Genomic DNA, 19,907 nt, shown 5'->3' with positions numbered 1-19,907 from the left:
ACAGAAATACTAAGCCCATAATGCTGATGTTAACTTTGCCAAATTATTATTCTCAGTTCATTTTGTGACTTTTGTAATATATATTTTTTTTTTTTTGTTTGTTTTTTTTCAGCCTGGATTTTTGCCTGGTGATTTGGGCATAAATAGCCCCAATACGCTTTCACCCAGTGGAGGAAAAGGAGCCTCACACTATTATTCATATCCAACCAGCTTGCGGCGGCGTCCAGATAGCAATCTTGGTATTGTTCTTTATTGTGTTTGTGTAATTTGTACCCTAGATAATTGGCCAATTCTATCAAGCCATGTGTACATACTGCAGATTTTATTTTACAGATGCAGTATAATCCATGCTGATACAGTCCTGATCAAAAGTTTAAGACCACTTGAAAAATGGCAAAAAATCATATTTTACATTGTTTGATCTTAACAAGGTTCCAAGTAGAGCTTCAACAGGCAACAAGAAGAAATGAGAATGAGACAAAACATTTTTTGAGCATTCAATTAATTGAAAATAACAATTAAACTGATACGGGCAGTTTTTCAGCTGATCCAAATTTTAGGACCACATGCCTTTTAAAAGGCCGAATCTGTGCAAAGATGTGGATTCATTATCATTTTCTGTCAGGTAGTCACACGTTGTGATGGCAAAGGCAAAAAAACTCTCCCTTTTTGAACGTGGTCGGGTTGTTGAACTGCATAAGCAGGGTCTCTCACAGCGCGTCATCGCTGCTGAGGTGGGACGCAGTAAGACAGTCATTTGGAATTTCTTAAATGATCCTGAGGGTTATGGAACAAAAAAGTCAAGTGGAAGACCCCAAAAAATTTCATCAGCACTGAGCCGGAGGATCCAATTGGCTGTCCGTCAAGACACTGGACAATCCTTGACCCAAATTAAGGCCCTTACTGATGCTGACTGCAGCCCCAAAACCATCAGACGGCATCTGAGACTGAAGGGCTTCAAAAACAAAAAACGTCTTCAAAGACCTAGTCTCCTTGAATGCCACAGAACTGCTCATTTGGACTTTGCAAGAGAGCACCAAACATGTGACATTCAAAGGTGGAAGAAAGTGTTATTCTCTGATGAGAAAAAATTTAACCTTGATGGTCCTGATTGTTTCTAACATTACTGGCATGACAAGCTGATCCCACCTGAGATGTTTTGTACGTGCCACAGTGGAGGGGGCGCCACCATGGTCTGGGGTGCTTTTTCCTTCAGTGGAACAATGGAGCTTCAGGAAGTGCAGGGGGTTCAAACGGCCACTGGTTATGTCCAGATGTTGCAGAGAGCATTCCTCATGACTGAGGGCCCTCGTCTGTGTGGTAACGACTGGGTTTTTCAACAGGACAATGCTACAGTACACAATGCCCGAAGGACAAGGGACTTCTTCCAGGAGAATAACATCACTCTTTTGGCCCATCCTGCGTGTTCCCCTGATCTAAATACAATTGAGAACCTTTGGGGATGGATGGCAAGGGAAGTTTACAAAAATGGACAACCGTTCCAGACAGTAGATGGCCTTCATGCGGCCGTCTTCACCACTTGGAGAAATGTTCCCACTCACCTCATGGAAACGCTTGCATCAAGCATGCCGAAACAAATTTTTGAAGTGATGAACAATAACGGCAGAGCTACTCATTACTGAGTTCATGTTTGGAAGTTGGATTTGTGTTTTGGGGGGGTTTAGTTTTTTTTTTGGAGGTGTGGTCCTAAACTTTTGATCAGCTGAAAAACAGCCTGTTTCGGTTTATTCGTTGTTTTCATTAAAATGCTCAAAAAATGTTTTGTCTCACTCCCATTTCTTCTTGTTGCATGTTGAAGCTCTGCTTGGAACCTTGTTAAGATCCAGCCATGCTAAATATGATTTTTTGCCATTTTTCAAGTGGTCTTAAACTTTTGATCAGGACTGTATGTTCTGCTACTGTATTTGTGTATGAGATTGTGTACAACTGTCTGCTGTGACATTAGAATTGGGGTCCATTCACACATCCGCAATTCCGCTCCGCATTTTGCAAAACGGAATTGCGGACCCATTCATTTCTATAGGGGCCGGCCCAGATCCGGAAATGCGGACCCACAATTCCGATCCCGAAAAAATAGAACATGTCCTATTCTTGTCTGCAATAGCGGACAAGAATAGGCATATTCTATTAGTGCCGGCAATGTGTGGTCCGCAAAATGCGGAACGCACATTGCTGGTTTCCGTGTTTTGCAGATCCGCAAAACACACATGGATGTGTGAATGGACCCTTAAATGGGTTTTCCAAGATTTTTATATTGATGACCTATCCCGGGTCCCCTGCCGATCCACTGTTTGAGAAGACAACAGCGTATGCAGTAGCGCTGCAGCCTTCTCTTTGTTTTTCCTAGGCTGATTTACAACACTTTCACGTGACCTAGGAGCAGCTCAGCGCGATACCAAGTACAGCTTTGGGCTTGGTAAGCTGCTTAAAACAGCTGATCGGTTCGGATCCTGGGTGTAGGACCCCCACAGATCAGATACTGATGACCTATTCAGAGAATACATATCAGTAAAAAAAAATATATATATATATATATATATATATATATATATAATCTCTGAAAACCCTTTTAACTAATTAGCCGTAATTTTTATTGCTTCAATTTTCACTATTCTTTCAAGTTGGAAACCATATAATTTTATTATAATGCAGATGTGCAACCTAAGAAAATTCGAAAGGTTCCACCAGGACTTCCCTCATCTGTAAGTGATGTTTTTCTATTTATTCAATTTTATATCGCTCTTTCCCTCCTGCCACTAATGGGATCCCTCTAAAAAAAGGTCTAATTTCAGACCGAACCGTCCGGGGAAAATAATGTGGCTGTAATTTTTTTTCTACTCCTGGATATGAATAACACTGTATGGAAATATAAGTGATGTCAACTTTTCTTTGACCATTAAATAAGAATTGCATATACTTTAACTGGAGTGCTGTGGATATTCCTACTCTCATCTGCTGATGATTGACAGTCTTCTACCTAGTTTTCTCCCTTTCTCTCTAGAAGAGAACTGCCAATACTCTGTTAGAGTGCAGGAGATTATGAATAACCATGACTCTTCTCAAGTAGATTTGACTCTTTTCGCGGCCTGTGCTGCAATGATTATGATGCTGGTTCTCAGTGTAATATATCACTAAGTGTAATATATTTATGTATGAAAAATATCAACCTGATTTGGTAATCCCCTCCAAATATAGTGTATGGGTTATTTGGAGTAAAGAACACCCGGAGGACTCATCACCAGGATTCAACAAATTATATAAAAAATTAATAATGCGATTTATTTTCAGTCTTAATAAAAGTTGATTACTTACAAAAAATAGTTTAGGAAAAGTCTTAGTCCATTGTCCATGAGTGAAAATGAATGTCCTTAAAGTATCCTTTCTGAAGAGGAGGAACCTCCTCTCAGGCTCCATGTGTGTCTTCAATCATGTTCAGCAGCAAACAACCCCCAACAGACGTGAGAGTGAGAAGATGACCCCTTTGTCTGTCTTTGTCAATCATTTAAACCATAGATACAGTCGTGTTTAACTAATGTATGGGCTTATAGATTGTCCTATATGGAGACTTCAAATATAGGTCTTGACATTCCCATATAGATAGTCAGTGTGTAGTGTAATACAAACTTTATATTAAATACCAATTAATATTATATCACATATTTAAAATTTCCCCCTCTTGAGGGTGAGATCTTTTCGAACCCACAATCAAATTTTACAATTATCTTGGACTCTTCATTCTTCTTTTCTTCTTTATAAATTGTCCTTCAATTATTAATTTGACAACAAAATAATATTTGCTGAACATATGGTAAACTGTGATTTGAATACTAATGATGATTTTAAGAACTAATCTATTTTATTAGGCATCATCTTCTCTTTCATCTTCCTCTGGTCTCGTCATGTTCTTGATACTGTAGTTACACTTATTTATCTTAGTCTATGAGAGCACTGATTGATAGAACTGTATGTGGATGATGTGCAGTCCTTCACGTAAATTGTATCATATTTTCCAATGATGTTCATGTACAATATCTATCACTTCTGACAATTTGTGATAACACCGCTTTCCTGAGCACAGATTTTGACTTGCATATCAGGAATTCCTTTGTCTTCTTCAGAAGCGTCTGTGAACAGCTGTCATTCCCTTTCTTTCTCACCAGTTATAATTTGGTAGAATATTATAAGGAATTTGAAGTAACTGTCTATTCAGCCTCATATGAAGAATTTTATGCTCTCAGCATGATTTTTGACAATTAAGTGAAATGAATGTAGTCCTTTAACAAAGCATTTAGCTTTAGTATCACAAGTAGCAGATTCCTGAACTTCACAGAGGTGTTTATGGCAATCCGATGGAATAGCTTTTTCAGGAAAATAAATACAAACAACCTAGGCCGTACATAGGCGCTAAATATCTCACCTCTTGAACCCTAGCTATTCTAACTCTAAATCATTTACTGAAGCTCTTCAGCACTCGCTCTCCTTGAGCTCAGTTCTCCATTTTGGATGCCAGTCATTCTGTCACAGACCTTTCTGTGTCAAGACAGAACTTTCTTTCTGTGAACTTTACCTCTGAAGCTGTCTATGGACAGGTGTGCTCCAGGTACTCTTCACCCTTGTCCTGGTTCTCTCTGCAGCGCTCTCTATCTTCACATCTTTCCCAGAATATAAAACAGATTTGTTTACCTCCAAGTCTTTTCCTAGGACTCTGTGGACATCAGTCTTTATGTTTATAGACTTCATGACTATCACAGTCTCTAGAAAACATTACATTTCCTGTTGACTTTAGTCTTGATTGAAGATATCTTCTTCTTTCCTATTGCTACATCAAACTTGTTATACCTAACCTATAATATCACTGTGTACCATACCATTCATTTAATTACCATATTATATTTCAACATAATATAAATGTTTATATATTATTGAAAATATTTTCCTAATACAAAATCCTTTATGTAAGTGTAACCTTTTTATCTGTGATTCCTTCAGTCATGTATCTGTGTATGTTTGTGGAATTTTTATTACAAAAAATTATATTAATTTAATCACACAAAATATATCTTTGCACAGTAAAAACAAATTTTTACCTTTTAATAAAGTAATATTCTTCATGAGAGATGAGATATTACTCTATTAAACATAATTGTATTCTTCTTTAAAATATAGCTAAATATAAATTTTTGTTTAGAAAAGCAACAAATATGTATTAATGCAAACCCTGTAGCTGAAATGCTTTCTAATATAGTTGACCCTTATAATTAAATGACCATTAATGAGTTTCAATTTCTATCAGTGATCCAGGATTAACTCCTTCCGTATTTGGAATCTTTCTATATAATATTTCATTATACCCTTGTATTTGCATACTTTCTTTCATATACCAATACTATTGACTTAAGTTAACTTAGACTATTATTTTTAGACTTTAACTCTTGGGAGACATAAGTATGCCTTGATCACCTATGGACGTCACTCCTGTATAAACAAAACATGAGTTCTTTACCATAAAGTAACCTAAGCATCTTAAACATTACAAATGTTCAGTTTGAGTGTATGTGTGTATATATATATTTTACATCAAGACCAATATATTACTAGCATCTATAAAATATATCATATCTTGTATATAGGATATAGTTCTGTATATGAGGATATAGTTGTGTGTGTGTGTGTATAGTATGAATAATTAATCATCACTAAATAAATCCACTTTTGAAAAATAAAAATAAAACAATCTTATAGAAAGTAAATTCCATAAAAATATTACCATCAAACACTTGTAAATGAAATTGAAAAATTTACCTGTGAATCTTTGATTCTTTATACTGGATCATCAAATATTTAACTTAATATAGCTTATAATGTTATAGAACCTTTATTCTGTAACACTAGAATCAAGTGTCTTCTTGTAAATGCGTGGTACATTACTATTATGAGGCCTCAATATTATCCATATTTTTAACACTATTTAGACAAATTTCCTTTATCTCATTTCCAGTATAAATGTTAGATATATAATTTGTCAACACAATGAAATTAGTTGTATATATCTGATATATCTGACATGTCATTATAAGTAATATGACCATCTTTTAGCTACAAATTGTTTATTCATTACTAACTCAAATATATTATATGCTCTGTCTTAGAATAGCATTCATACATACTCACATGTCACCTAACACAGCAGCTGCTCACACCACTCTTACATCATTACATGCTCATATAGCCAATTAACTTCAATTACTAAAATTATGTAATAGAACCCATACATATGTATATTTTGTAATGCGCATTATAAAATAAATTTCAGTTATAAACTTAAGATCCTTGAATTTCTTTTAGAATTTGCCTTTCCATACCAATAACCTATTCTTAGACAAAAGATCTTAAATGTCATCATTTGCTACTGTCAATCAAATGACCACATGCTTTTGCTCACCATGGCTAAACGCAAGACAAACCATGCTCATGCTTCATAATGTAAGTTCCAATTTATTATCTTAAATTTAGTGTTATTCTATTAGTCAAAAATTATTACATAGATTAACAGTTTCATTACTAGACATTCCATGCAATTATGAAACTTATTTAGTAATGTGGAGAAAATAGTTGTGGAAGGGGGAAAAAAATAATTTCAATCAAATGCTTCTCAAGAAAATTTTCTACTGGAGATATAAAAATTGAAAAGAACATTAGATACAACAGAAACATATTTCCCAACAATATCTGTATAAAGAATATACAAAAATCTTATTCTTCTATTCTCTGACTTCAGCAGTATAGAGAGTGTCCTTAGACTGAAGACAAAACAGAACAGGATCCTGTTACTTCTATAATTATCTTCTGTCTTCTATACTATAGAATTACAGATACTAAAACTTTATCAATTTTATTTCTTGTTGCCTTTAACATATATATGGAACCAACCTCTACATGTCCTTGTACAAAATAGAAAAGAGAGGATGGAGCCATACTTTAAATACATGTAAAATAAATCTTACAATAAATATCACATTCCTCTGTATATAAGTATGTATACCATATAATAATTATGCCGTACATTGTCTTATAATTAATCCGAATTTTTACATAGCTAACTTTAATGGGAAAAACAAAATCTTATCCTTATCCAGGCCCAAACCATTACCAATATGTCTTTCCTCAATAGACTTAGGCTACTTTCACACTGGCGTTTTGGCTTTCCGTTTGTGAGGTCCGTTCAGGGCTCTCACAAGCGGTCCAAAACAGATCACTTTTGCCCTAATGCACTCTGAATGGAAAAGTATCCGCTCAGAATGCATCAGTTTGCTTCAGTTCAGTCTCCATTCCGCAGGCAGCGTTTTGGTGTCCGTCTGATGAAACTGAGCCAAACTGATCTGTCCTGACACACAATTTAAGTCAATAGGGATGGATCAGTTTTCTCTGACACAATCTGGCACAATAGAAAACGTATCCGTGCTCCATTGACTTTCAATGGTGTTCAAGACGGCTATGTTAAAGATAATACAAACGGATCCGTTCTGAACGGATGCAGAAGGTTGTATTATCTGAACGGATTCGTCCATGACGGATCCGCTCAAAACGCGAGTGTGAAAGTAGCCTTATTTCTAACCAATACTTAACCCTATTCTCATAACCTCTCTATTATTGAGATCCTGGAATTTCATTTAAGAAATCCGTTGACTGCTTTTTCCTACATTTTTCATCAATATAGACAGGATCACATTTAAAACCCATGTGGTTTTGAATGTTTTTACTTTTGACCTCTAGACTGGAATCTACCTCAGAAATCTGATCTTTTTCCTTCTGTAGATACTGCTCTGTAGTCGGTCTATTTGTAGATGGCTGAAGCAGAGAGTTAGGCTACATGCACACGACCGTATGTGTTTTGCGGTCCGCAAATTGTAGATCCGAAAAAAAAAGAAAAATGGATGACATCCGTATGACATCCATTTTTTTTTTTTGCAGATCCATTGTAACAATGCCTAAAACGGACAAAAATAGGACATGTTCTATTTTTTTGGCGGGGCTACGGAATGGACATACTGATGCGGACAGCATGCGGTGTGCTGCCCGCATTTTTTGCGGACCCATTGAAATGAATGGGTCTGCATCCTATCCGCAAAAAAACAAAACGGATACTGAAGCAAGCAACGTTCGTGTGCAATGTAGCCTTATGTTCAGTGACGACTGATGTCTGTGGATTTGTGTGTGTGATTGATTTTTCTCATATTATAGGGTCTAAACATTACATGTAACTTTTCACTGAAAAAAGGGAATGCTGTGTGAAAAAGCTAAAAATATTTTTTTTTTTGAACACTCTAAAATATGTTTGAACGGGATGGATAAACACCAACTCGGGTGACAAGCTCTCAAGCAGTCAGCTGGCCTGCCTGGAGCCTACGTAACACTGCGTGCACAGTCGCAATAGTGTGGAATCAACTACAAGAACCACTTGAGTATTACTACTTAACAAGTGGTGCAATCAAAAGTGATAGCACCCTAACCCTGATGTAGTCTCTAGCAGTGTATGACTGCTCCTGTGTTGATTACACCTCAGGCATCTCACAGTGGTGTATGCAGCGTCAGTGCCATTAGTCAATAGCCCGGCAATCTGGTGACTTAATAAACCTATTACCCTGGGTCTAAACTCACCTGCTGATAAACAAATGCCCAGACTGACAATTGGCTGATAATAAAAAGTAACGTGCACACAGCCACTGCAGTGTAAACATGAATCAACGGGCATTGACTAGGCTAACTAAGCTACTCTGTTTGTCCCCACTCCCTGCTTGACGCGTTTCACCCTTGCATGCTCATCAGGAGCAAAGTATGAATGGGGGTAGACAAACATAGGAGCCACCAGCCTCGCGTCCTGAGGCTGCGGCAACAGCTTTGCAATGACCGTACACGGCTGCATGAATGCGCCGGTTATAAGGGGGGAGGTCCTTCCCTCTTCACAGGATAAAGCCCCTGGGTTGGCGAATCAAAGGGCTGGAGGTGCAGCTCAGCTGCAGTACAACCCCGCACCTACCGCCGCCACCAATCTTGAACACATCACCCGTTCATTCAGATTCTGCGCTGCTATAAGACAATTGACATGTCATTTAAAACATCGCCGTTTGGTCCCTTGTTATTAGTAGGTGTTTTTACACTCTGTGTACGATCGCTCCATGAGTGGTGCCGACGGGAGGAACGGGGTTGTACTGCGGCTCAGCCGCACCTCCAGCCCTTTGATTGGCCGACCCAAGGGCTCGATCCTATGAAGGGGAAGGACCTCCCTCTTATAACGGTGCGTTCCTGTGGCAGCATACGGTCATTGTAAAGCTGTTGCCGCAGCCTCAAGACGTGAGGCTGGCGGCTCCTATGTTTGTCTACCCCCATTCATACTTTACTCCTGATGAGCCTGCAAGAGTGAAACACGTCAAGCAGGGAGTGGGGACAAACAGAGTAGCTTTAGTTAGCTTAGTCGATGCCCGCTGATTCTTGTTCACACTGCTGTGGCTGTGTGCACGTGCCCAATTGCGCAATAGGGGGCATTTGCTTACTTTTTACTATCATCCAATAGTGTGGGCAGATGTTTATCAATGGTTGGTTTAGACCCAGGGCAATAGGTTTATCAAGTCACCAGATTGCCGGGCTATTGACTAATGGCACTGACGCCGCATACACCACTGTGAGATGCCTGATGTGTAATTAACACAGGAGCAGTCATACACTGATAGAGACTACATCAGGGTTAGGGTGCTATCACTTTTGATTGCACCACCTGTTTAGTAGTAATACTCATGTGGTTCTTGTAGTTCATTCGTGTCCACACTATTGCGACTGTGCACGCAGTGTTACGTGGGCTCCAGGCAGGCCAGCTGACTGCTTGAGAGCTTGTCACCTGAGTTGGTGTGGACAGATGTTTATCAACTAGAAAAGTTTTTAACCCTTTCATGACCAAGGGTCATTGATGCCCCAGTGTCCAGGTGAAATTTTATAAAACTGACATGCGTCACTTTATGTGGTAATAACTTTGGAACACTTTTATTTATCCAAGCCATTGTGAGATTGTTTTCTCGTGACACATTGTACTTCATGATAGTCATAAATTTGAGTCAATATATTTCACCTTTATTTATGAAAAAATCCCAAATTTACCAAAAAGTTTGAAAAATTAGCTCTGCTTTTAAAACAGAAAGTGATTCCTCATAAAACATTTATTACTTAACATTCCCCATATGTCTACTTTATGTTGGCATCATTTTGGAAATGTCATTTTATTTTTTTAGGACGTTAGAAGGCTTAGAAGTTTAGAAGCAAATCTTAAAGTTTTTAAGAAAATTTCTAAAACCCACTTTTTAAGGACCAGTTCAGGTCTGAAGTCACTTTGTGGGGCTTACATAGTTGATACCCCCATAAACGACCCCATTGTAGAAACTACACCCCTCAAGTTACTCAAAACTGATTTTACAAACTTTGTTAACCCTTTAGGTGTTCCACAAGAATTAAAGGAAAATGGAGAATACATTTAAAAATTTCACTTTTTTGGCAGATTTTCCATTTTATTAAAAAATTTTCTTTAACACATCAAGGGTTAACAGCCAAACAAAACTCAATATTTATTACCCTGATTCTGCGGTTTACAGAAACACCCCACATGTGGTCGTAAACTGATGTAAGGGCGCACGGCAGGGCGCAGAAGAAAAGGAACACCGTATGTTTTTTGGAAGGCAGATTTTGCTGGACTGGTTTTTAGATGCCATGTCCCATTTAAAGCCCCCCTGATGCACCCATCCAGTAGAAACTCCCAAAAAGTGACCCTATTTTGGAAACTGGGGGATAAGGTGCCAGATTTATTGTTACTATTTTTGGGGGCATATGCCTTTTTGATCGCTTGGTGTTGTACTTTTTGTGATGTAAGGTGAAAAAAATTGCTTTCACCTGAGGGGTTAGGTCATGTGATATTTTTATCGAGCATGTTGTTACGGACGCGCCAATACCTAATATGTACACTTTTTTATTTTTTTATTTCACTTTAACACAATAATGGCATATTTGAAATAAAAAAATGTATGTTTTAGTGTCTCCGTGTTCTGAGAGCTATAGTTTTCTTATTTTTTGAGCGACTTTCTTATGTATGGTCTAATTTTTTGCGGGATGAGGTGACTGTTTTATTGGTACCATTTTGTGGGACATACGCCTTTTTGATCGCTCTGTGTTGCACTTTTTGTGGTGTAAGGTGACAAAAATGGCTATATTTATAAAGACTGTCGTTACGAACGCGTTGATACCTAATATGTCTAGTTTTTTTTTCTTTTTTTTTTTTTCATTTTTATAGGAAAAGGCAATTTATTTTTTTCAATTACATTTTTATTTTTTTATTTATTTTTACTTTTATTATTTTCACTTTTTTTTTAATCAAGTCCCACTTGGATCTTGAAGATCCAGTGGGGCTGATGCCTGTACTATACTTTGCAATGTTTTTGCATTGCAAAGTACAATGCTATCAAATGTCCTGTAGATGGCAACACCGGGCGCTTTTGCAAAGCGTCCGGTTGCCATGGCAACCATCGAGACGCTGCAATCACAGCGCGGCAGCCCCGATAGTTGAGAGAGGGAGCCCCTCCCTCTATTAACCCCATGGATGCCGCTACCGCGGCATCTAAGGGGTTACAGCAGAGTGTCGGCATACAGCTGACACTCGCTGCTGATGTCGGCGGCTCAGGAATGGAGCCGCCGACATCAAATAAAGCAGGGGGACCGCATCTGGGCAGGAGGCACAGATAGGGGGCAGCGCTTTAAAGGGGGGGCATGGCCAGCAGGAGGGGGCATATTTGGGGGCCTGATGCATGCATGGGGGGGAGGCGGACCGCATCAGGGGTACAAAAAATGGATGGGGGGGCGGGGATCGCATCGGAGGCCAAGCTCACAGGAGGGGTGGGGAGGTTGGAGGCGCACAGGAAGGGGGCAAAGATCGGGGGCACAGATGGGAGAGGCTTCATTACACATTACCTGATTTCAGGCTCTGATCTGCAGAGCGCAGATCAGAGCCTGAAACTGGCATTTTAACACTGCCGCGATCCGATTGGTTAGTCTGCACAGACTAACCAATCGGATCGATTGTCGGCAAGGGCCCACTCTGATTGGTCCCTTGCCGGCATTACTAGACTGTATCCTGTCCCTGACAGCAGCAGGGGAAGAAGCTTTAATCCAAGCGCTTTGAAGCGCTTGGGTTAAAGAACTGCCATGACGTCTATACACGTGGTAGCTGCACGGGGCATGTGCAGCTATCACGTATATATACAGATTGCGTTCGGGAAGGGTTTAATTTAGGTAGAGTTTATCCGTCCCGTTCACACACATTTTAGAGTGTTCTAATAAAAATAGCTTTTTAGCTTTTTCACACAGTGTTCCCTTTTTTCAGTGATTAGTTTGAAGTGGAACGTAAACCACGACCAGTTTTTCAGTGAAATCAATGGTACATGTAACTTTCTTCGTTCCTCATAAAGAGTATCTTTGTTTTTGTAACATGTATATGATATTTGAGTCTTCTTAGGCCGGATTCTGTCTATTTTTACATCTGCCTGTGTTCTCTCTACACGTGTGTGATGGAGACATTTTCTGCTTCATTTGTTTCCTCATAATGTCCAAAAACTTGGCAGCCTGAAATAATGTTTGTTTTTCTGATGCCAACACTAATATAGAAGGCTCTAAAAATTTGAACTTTATGACAAACATGTGAATGATATGTGAAGGTTTGGCATTCTCAACTGCTTTGTATGTCCGTTCAAAAATGGACATAAATGTGGATTCCTTTCTGACAATTTTTAATTCCTTTAGGATTTCATATGTGGGCATGCTGTCACTTCTAGTGCACCAAATCAGCTCTTTTAATCTTTGAACATCATTATGAGAAATCCATTCATCCTTATCAACCTGTTTCATTGCTAGACTTAAAAATTCACAGGAAACCACAATCTAAATAATTGTTTCCTTTGTTCATTTGATAATTCCAATCTGTCTGCATGCCTCGCAAAAATCTCAGAATTCCTGCACGCATGTAGATTTGAATCTTATGTGGGGATTTCTTTGCATATTTTCATTAATTGCTTCTGCAATTTTAATTGTAACTTTGCCTCTTTAATATGCAATGTCTGCTGGTGTATAGACTTGTCATTGTCTACTGACACAGTCACCTTCAGCAGAGATCTGCAATGTCTTCTCTTGCTGTACTGACCCTTTCTCATCTGTATGATTAAAGGGATTCTACCACCTCGTTTGGAACTAATTAGCTGTCAGACACTAGCGATCTGCTAGTGTCTGCTCTACCTAACCATGCTATTCTAAGACCTTTTGTGTGCAGCCGTTACACTAAAAAACCAACTTTTATTGCTATGCAAATGAGCCTCTAGGTGCTATGGGGGCGTCTTTTCAGCACCTAGAGACTCCGTCTACTCACCCTGTATTGCGCCCAGCTCGTCTGTTAGCCTGCCCATCTCCTCTAGATTGCCAGCCTCCATCTCATCCATCGGCCGAATTCTCACGCCTGCGCCGTGTGCGTCTGTATTCGGCGCAGGCGCAGTGACTGTCTGACCGCTCCCTGCGCCGGCATCTCCACTGCGCCTATTACGGGAGTAGTCTGTTCCTCAGAGCACTCTGACGTAATCGGCGCAGGCGCAGTGGAGATACAGGCGCAGGGAGCGGTCAGTCACTGCGCCTGCGCCGAATACAGACGCACACGGCGCAGGCGTGATAATTCAGACGATGGATGAGATGGAGGCTGGCAATCTAGAGGAGTTGGGCGGGCTTGACGGACGAGCGGGGCGGAATACAGGGTGAGTAGACGGAGCCGCTAGGTGCTGAAAAGACGCCCCCATAGCACCTAGAGGCTCATTTGCATAGCAATAAAAGCTAATTAGGTCAAAATGAGGTGGTAGAAACCCTTTAACCACCTCCGGACCGCTGTACGCACAGACGCGTCCTGGAGGTGGTTGATTCATTCCGAGTGGACGCGCCGGCGCGTCCTCTCGCGATGGCCGAGATTTCCTGTGAACGCGCGCACACAGGCGCGCGCGCTCACAGGAACGGAAGGTAAGAAAGTGGATCTCCAGCCTGCCAGCGGCGATCGTTCGCTGGCAGGCTGGAGATGTGATTTTTTTAACCCCTAACAGGTATATTAGACGCTGTTATGATAACAGCGTCTAATATACCTGCTACCTGGTCCTCTGGTGGTCCCCTTTGTTTGGATCGACCACCAGAGGACACAGGTAGCTCAGTAATATGTTGCACCACACTACACTACACCCCCCCCCCCCCGTCACTTATTAACCCCTTATTCACCCTTGATCACCCCTGATCACCCCATATAGACTCCCTGATCACCCCCCTGTCATTGATTACCCCCCTGTCATTGATCACACCCCTGTAAAGCTCCATTCAGGCGTCCGCATGATTTTTACGGATCCACTGATAGATGGATCGGATCCGCAAAACGCACACGGACGTCTGAATGGAGCCTTACAGGGGCATGATCAATGACTGTGGTGATCACCCCATATAGACTCCCTGATCACCCCCCTGTCATTGATTACCCCCCTGTCATTGATCACCCCCCTGTAAAGCTCCATTCAGACGTCCGCATGATTTTTGCGGATCCACTGATAGATGGATCGGATCCGCAAAACGCACACGGACGTCTGAATGGAGCCTTACAGGGGCATGATCAATGACTGTGGTGATCACCCCATATAGACTCCCTGATCACCCCCCTGTCATTGATTACACCCCTGTCATTGATCACCCCCCTGTAAAGCTCCATTCAGACGTCCGCATGATTTTTACGGATCCACTGATAGATGGATCGGATCCGCAAAACGCACACGGACGTCTGAATGCAGCCTTACAGGGGCATGATCAATGACTGTGGTGATCACCCCATATAGACTCCCTGATCACCCCCCTGTCATTGATTACACCCCTGTCATTGATTACACCCCTGTCATTGATCACCCCCCTGTAAAGCTCCATTCAGACGTCCGCATGATTTTTACGGATCCACTGATAGATGGATCGGATCCGCAAAACGCACACGGACGTCTGAATGGAGCCTTACAGGGGCATGATCAATGACTGTGGTGATCACCCCATATAGACTCCCTGATCACCCCCCTGTCATTGATCACCCCCCTGTCATTGATCACCCCCCCTGTCATTGATCACCCCCCCTGTCATTGATCACCCCTCTGTAAGGCTCCATTCAGACATTTTTTTGGCCCAAGTTAGCGGAAATTTTATTTTTTTTCTTACAAAGTCTCATATTCCACTAACTTGTGTCAAAAAATTAAATCTCACATGAACTCACCATACCCCTCACGGAATCCAAATGCGTAAAAAATTTTAGACATTTATATTCCAGACTTCTTCTCACGCTTTAGGGCCCCTAGAATGCCAGGGCAGTATAAATACCCCACATGTGACCCCATTTCGGAAAGAAGACACCCCCAGGTATTCCGTGAGGGGCATATTGAGTCCATGAAAGATTGAAATTTTTGTCCCAAGTTAGCGGAAAGGGAGACTTTGTGAGAAAAAAATAAATAAAATCAATTTCCGCTAACTTGTGCCAAAAAAAAAAAATTTCTATGAACTCGCCATGCCCCTCATTGAATACCTTGGGGTGTCTTCTTTCCAAAATGGGGTCACATGTGGGGTATTTATACTGCCCTGGCATTCTAGGGGCCCTAAAGCGTGAGAAGAAGTCTGGGATCCAAATGTCTAAAAATGCCCTCATAAAAGGAATGTGGGCCCCTTTGCGCATTTAGGCTGAAAAAAAGTGTCACACATCTGGTATCGCCGTACTCAGGAGAAGTTGGGGAATGTGTTTTGGGGTGTCATTTTACATATACCCTTGCTGGGTGAGAGAAATATCTTGGCAAAAGACAACTTTTCCCATTTTTTTATACAAAGTTAGCATTTGACCAAGATATTTATCTCACCCAGCATGGGTATATGTAAAATGACACCCCAAAACACATTCCCCAACTTCTCCCGAGTACGGAGATACCACATGTGTGGCACTTTTTTGCAGCCTAGGTGGGCAAAGGGGCCCACGATCCAAAGAGCACCTTTCGGATTTCACAGGTCATTTACCTACTTACCACACATTAGGGCCCCTGGAAAATGCCAGGGCAGTATAACTACCCCACAAGTGACCCCATTTTGGAAAGAAGACACCCCAAGGTATTCCGTGAGGGACATGGCGAGTTCCTAGAATTTTTTTTTTTTTGTCACAAGTTAGTGGAAAATGATGATTTTTTTTTTATTTTATTTTTTTCTTACAAAGTCTCATATTCCACTAACTTGTGACAAAAAATAAAAACTTCCATGAACTCACTATGCCCATCAGCGAATACCTTGGGGTCTCTTCTTTCCAAAATGGGGTCACTTGTGGGGTAGTTATACTGCCCTGGCATTCTAGGGGCCCAAATGTGTGGTAAGGAGTTTGAAATCAAATTCTGTAAAAAATGACCAGTGAAATCCGAAAGGTGCTCTTTGGAATATGGGCCCCTTTGCCCACCTAGGCTGCAAAAAAGTGTCACACATCTGGTATCGCCGTACTCAGGAGGAGTTGGGGAATGTGTTTTGGGGTGTCATTTTACATATACCCATGCTGGGTGAGAGAAATATCTTGGCAAAAGACAACTTTTCCCATTTTTTTTATACAAAGTTGGCATTTGACCAAGATATTTATCTCACCCAGCATGGGTATATGTAAAAAGACACCCCAAAACACATTCCTCAACTTCTCCTGAATACAGAGATACCAGATGTGTGACACTTTTTTGCAGCCTAGGTGGGCAAAGGGGCCCATATTCCAAAGAGCACCTTTCGGATTTCACTCGTCATTTTTTACAGAATTTGATTTCAAACTCCTTACCACACATTTGAGCCCCTAGAATGCCAGGGCAGTATAACTACCCCACAAGTGACCCCATTTTGGAAAGAAGAGACCCCAAGGTATTTCGTGATGGGCATAGTGAGTTCATAGAACTTTTTTTATTTTTTGTCACAAGTTAGTGGATTATGAGACTTTGTAAGAAAAAAATAAAATAAAAAATAAATCATCATTTTCCGCTAACTTGTGACAAAAAATAAAAAGTTCTATGAACTCACTATGCCCATCAGCGAATACCTTAGGGTGTGTACTTTCCGAAATGGGGTCATCTGTGGGGTGTTTGTACTGTCTGGGCATTGTAGAACCTCAGGAAACATGACAGGTGCTCAGAAAGTCAGAGCTGCTTCAAAAAGCGCAAATTCACATTTTTGTACCATAGTTTGTAAACGCTATAACTTTTACCCAAACCATTTTTTTTCTTACCCAAACATTTTTTTTTTTATCAAAGACATGTAGAACAATAAATTTAGAGCAAAATTTATATATGGATCTCGTTTTTTTTGCAAAATTTTACAACTGAAAGTGAAAAATGTCATTTTTTTGCAAAAAAATCGTTAAATTTCGATTAATACCAAAAAAAGTAAAAATGTCAGCAGCAATGAAATACCACCAAATGAAAGCTCTATTGGTGAGAAGAAAAGGAGGTAAAATTCATTTGGGTGGTAAGTTGCATGACCGAGCAATAAATGGTGAAAGTAGTGTAGGTCAGAAGTGTAAAAAGTGGCCTGGTCTTTCAGGGTGTTTAAGCACTGGGGGCTGAGGTGGTTAAAGGGCTTCTGTCACCCCCCAAAACTCATTTTTCATTTTTGGGCATATTAAAATCCTTATTGTACGACTATTCCCTATATCGGCGCAGGCGCACTGAGGAAGTGCTGAGGAAGCGAGCGTCCTTCTCTCAGAGCGCCTGCGCCGAATGAAGACACGTAAGTAAAGCTAAAATAAAGGGGCGAGCACACTTCATTTGTATCATGAAGTACATAAAATTTAATTAAATCCAATAGGTCAACACGTGTATAGACATAAAATCAAGCCATTTAATAAAATAAAATACCATAAAACCTATGTGCTTGGAATAGTACACTTAGATTAATACCACAAATAGATGGGATGATTTTCCACAATGTATTGAAGTCCAATTAATGGTATTGAGACCAGTGTATCATATACCTATAGATATCATGTGAAAGTCCGCTAGTTGAGTAGGGTATCTGAGGTTCTCCTATCCAGGAGATCTCTATTCACAGGTCTAATTCACGGATAGTGCACAAAAAATATATGCTGGTGTTATGACTCCAATGTGGATAGGAGGTGTATAGATCTCCTATTTCAGTCTCTGGTCGACTGCATACTTTGAACTCCTGTATATTCCCCAAACGTTGGGTGCTGGTTTTCTACACCAGTTTGCTGAATAGTATTTCAAAGTCCCGTATTCACTGTGCAAATTTCAACTTGTGTGTAAAAGCTTCTTACCTCCCTCGTGGTGGACGGACTGTTTCAAGCGTGAGTCGGGCAGCGCGGGACACTGCCGGCGTCTGACTTCGTTCAGCTGCAGCTGACTTACCCGAGGTCTCACGAGATTTCCAAACGGGATTTCGTCCGGCACGATAGAGAGGGCGCAGTGAATCTCCAATATGTTTCTGGTTATTGAAAAAAAGTCCTTCAGTTCAGTTTCATAGCATGGCCATGCTTAGACGTGGAGGTGCTTTTATTACAGGTGTGCGATCCGGCCCATACGCGTTTCGGGAACTCTCCTTCCCTTCACCACTGATGAAGGGAAGGAGAGTTCCCGAAACGCGTATGGGCCGGATCGCACACCTGTAATAAAAGCACCTCCACGTCTAAGCATGGCCATGCTATGAAACTGAACTGAAGGACTTTTTTTCAATAACCAGAAACATATTGGAGATTCACTGCGCCCTCTCTATCGTGCCGGACGAAATCCCGTTTGGAAATCTCGTGAGACCTCGGGTAAGTCAGCTGCAGCTGAACGAAGTCAGACGCCGGCAGTGTCCCGCGCTGCCCGACTCACGCTTGAAACAGTCCGTCCACCACGAGGGAGGTAAGAAGCTTTTACACACAAGTTGAAATTTGCACAGTGAATACGGGACTTTGAAATACTATTCAGCAAACTGGTGTAGAAAACCAGCACCCAAGGTTTGGGGAATATACAGGAGTTCAAAGTATGCAGTCGACCAGAGACTGAAATAGGAGATCTATACACCTCCTATCCACATTGGAGTCATAACACCAGCATATATTTTTTGTGCACTATCCGTGAATTAGACCTGTGAATAGAGATCTCCTGGATAGGAGAACCTCAGATACCCTACTCAACTAGCGGACTTTCACATGATATCTATAGGTATATGATACTCTGGTCTCAATACCATTAATTGGACTTAAATACATTGTGGAAAATCATCCCATCTATTTGTGGTATTAATCTAAGTGTACTATTCCAAGCACATAGGTTTTATGGTATTTTATTGTATTTTATTTTATTGAATGACTTGATTTTATGTCTATACACGTGTTGACCTATTGGATTTAATTAAATTTTATGTACTTCATGATACAAATGAAGTGTGCTCGCCCATTATTTTAGCTTTACATATTTACCCTTCTGAGGGTGGGTGTCCCTCTTATTTGGGCTAGCAGCACCTGTTCCACACTACCGTCTAGAGTGAGCCACCGCCCTACTGTTTGAACACTACTTACAAAAATAGTTTAGGAAAAGTCTTAGTCTATTGTCCATGAGGGAAAATGATTGTCTTTAAAGTATCCTTTCTGAAGGGGAGGAACCTCCACTCAGACTTCATGCGTGTCTTCAATCATGTTCAGCAGCAAACAACCCCCAACAGACGTGAGAGTGAGAAGACCACCCCCTTGTCTGTCTCTGTCAATCATTTATACTGTCAATCATTTATACCATAGATACAGGCGT

The 19,907-nt window shown here is 40.6% G+C and overlaps 1 protein-coding gene across 1 annotated transcript in view; it reads left to right on the top strand.

Moving 5' to 3' along the window:
• LOC120990941 (transcription factor E2-alpha-like) overlaps positions 1–19,907 on the top strand; it is a 412,522-nt gene that overhangs the window by 332,974 nt on the left and 59,641 nt on the right. The window contains exons 7-8 of the mRNA XM_040419833.1: positions 113–239; positions 2,674–2,723. Coding sequence (XP_040275767.1) covers positions 113–239; positions 2,674–2,723 — 177 coding nt within the window. The remainder of the gene's footprint in view (positions 1–112; positions 240–2,673; positions 2,724–19,907) is intronic.

This window comes from Bufo bufo, chromosome 2 (assembly GCF_905171765.1).
Source record: "Bufo bufo chromosome 2, aBufBuf1.1, whole genome shotgun sequence".
Classification (NCBI taxonomy): Eukaryota; Metazoa; Chordata; class Amphibia; order Anura; family Bufonidae; genus Bufo; species Bufo bufo.
This window is presented reverse-complemented; position numbering and strand designations above follow the sequence as displayed.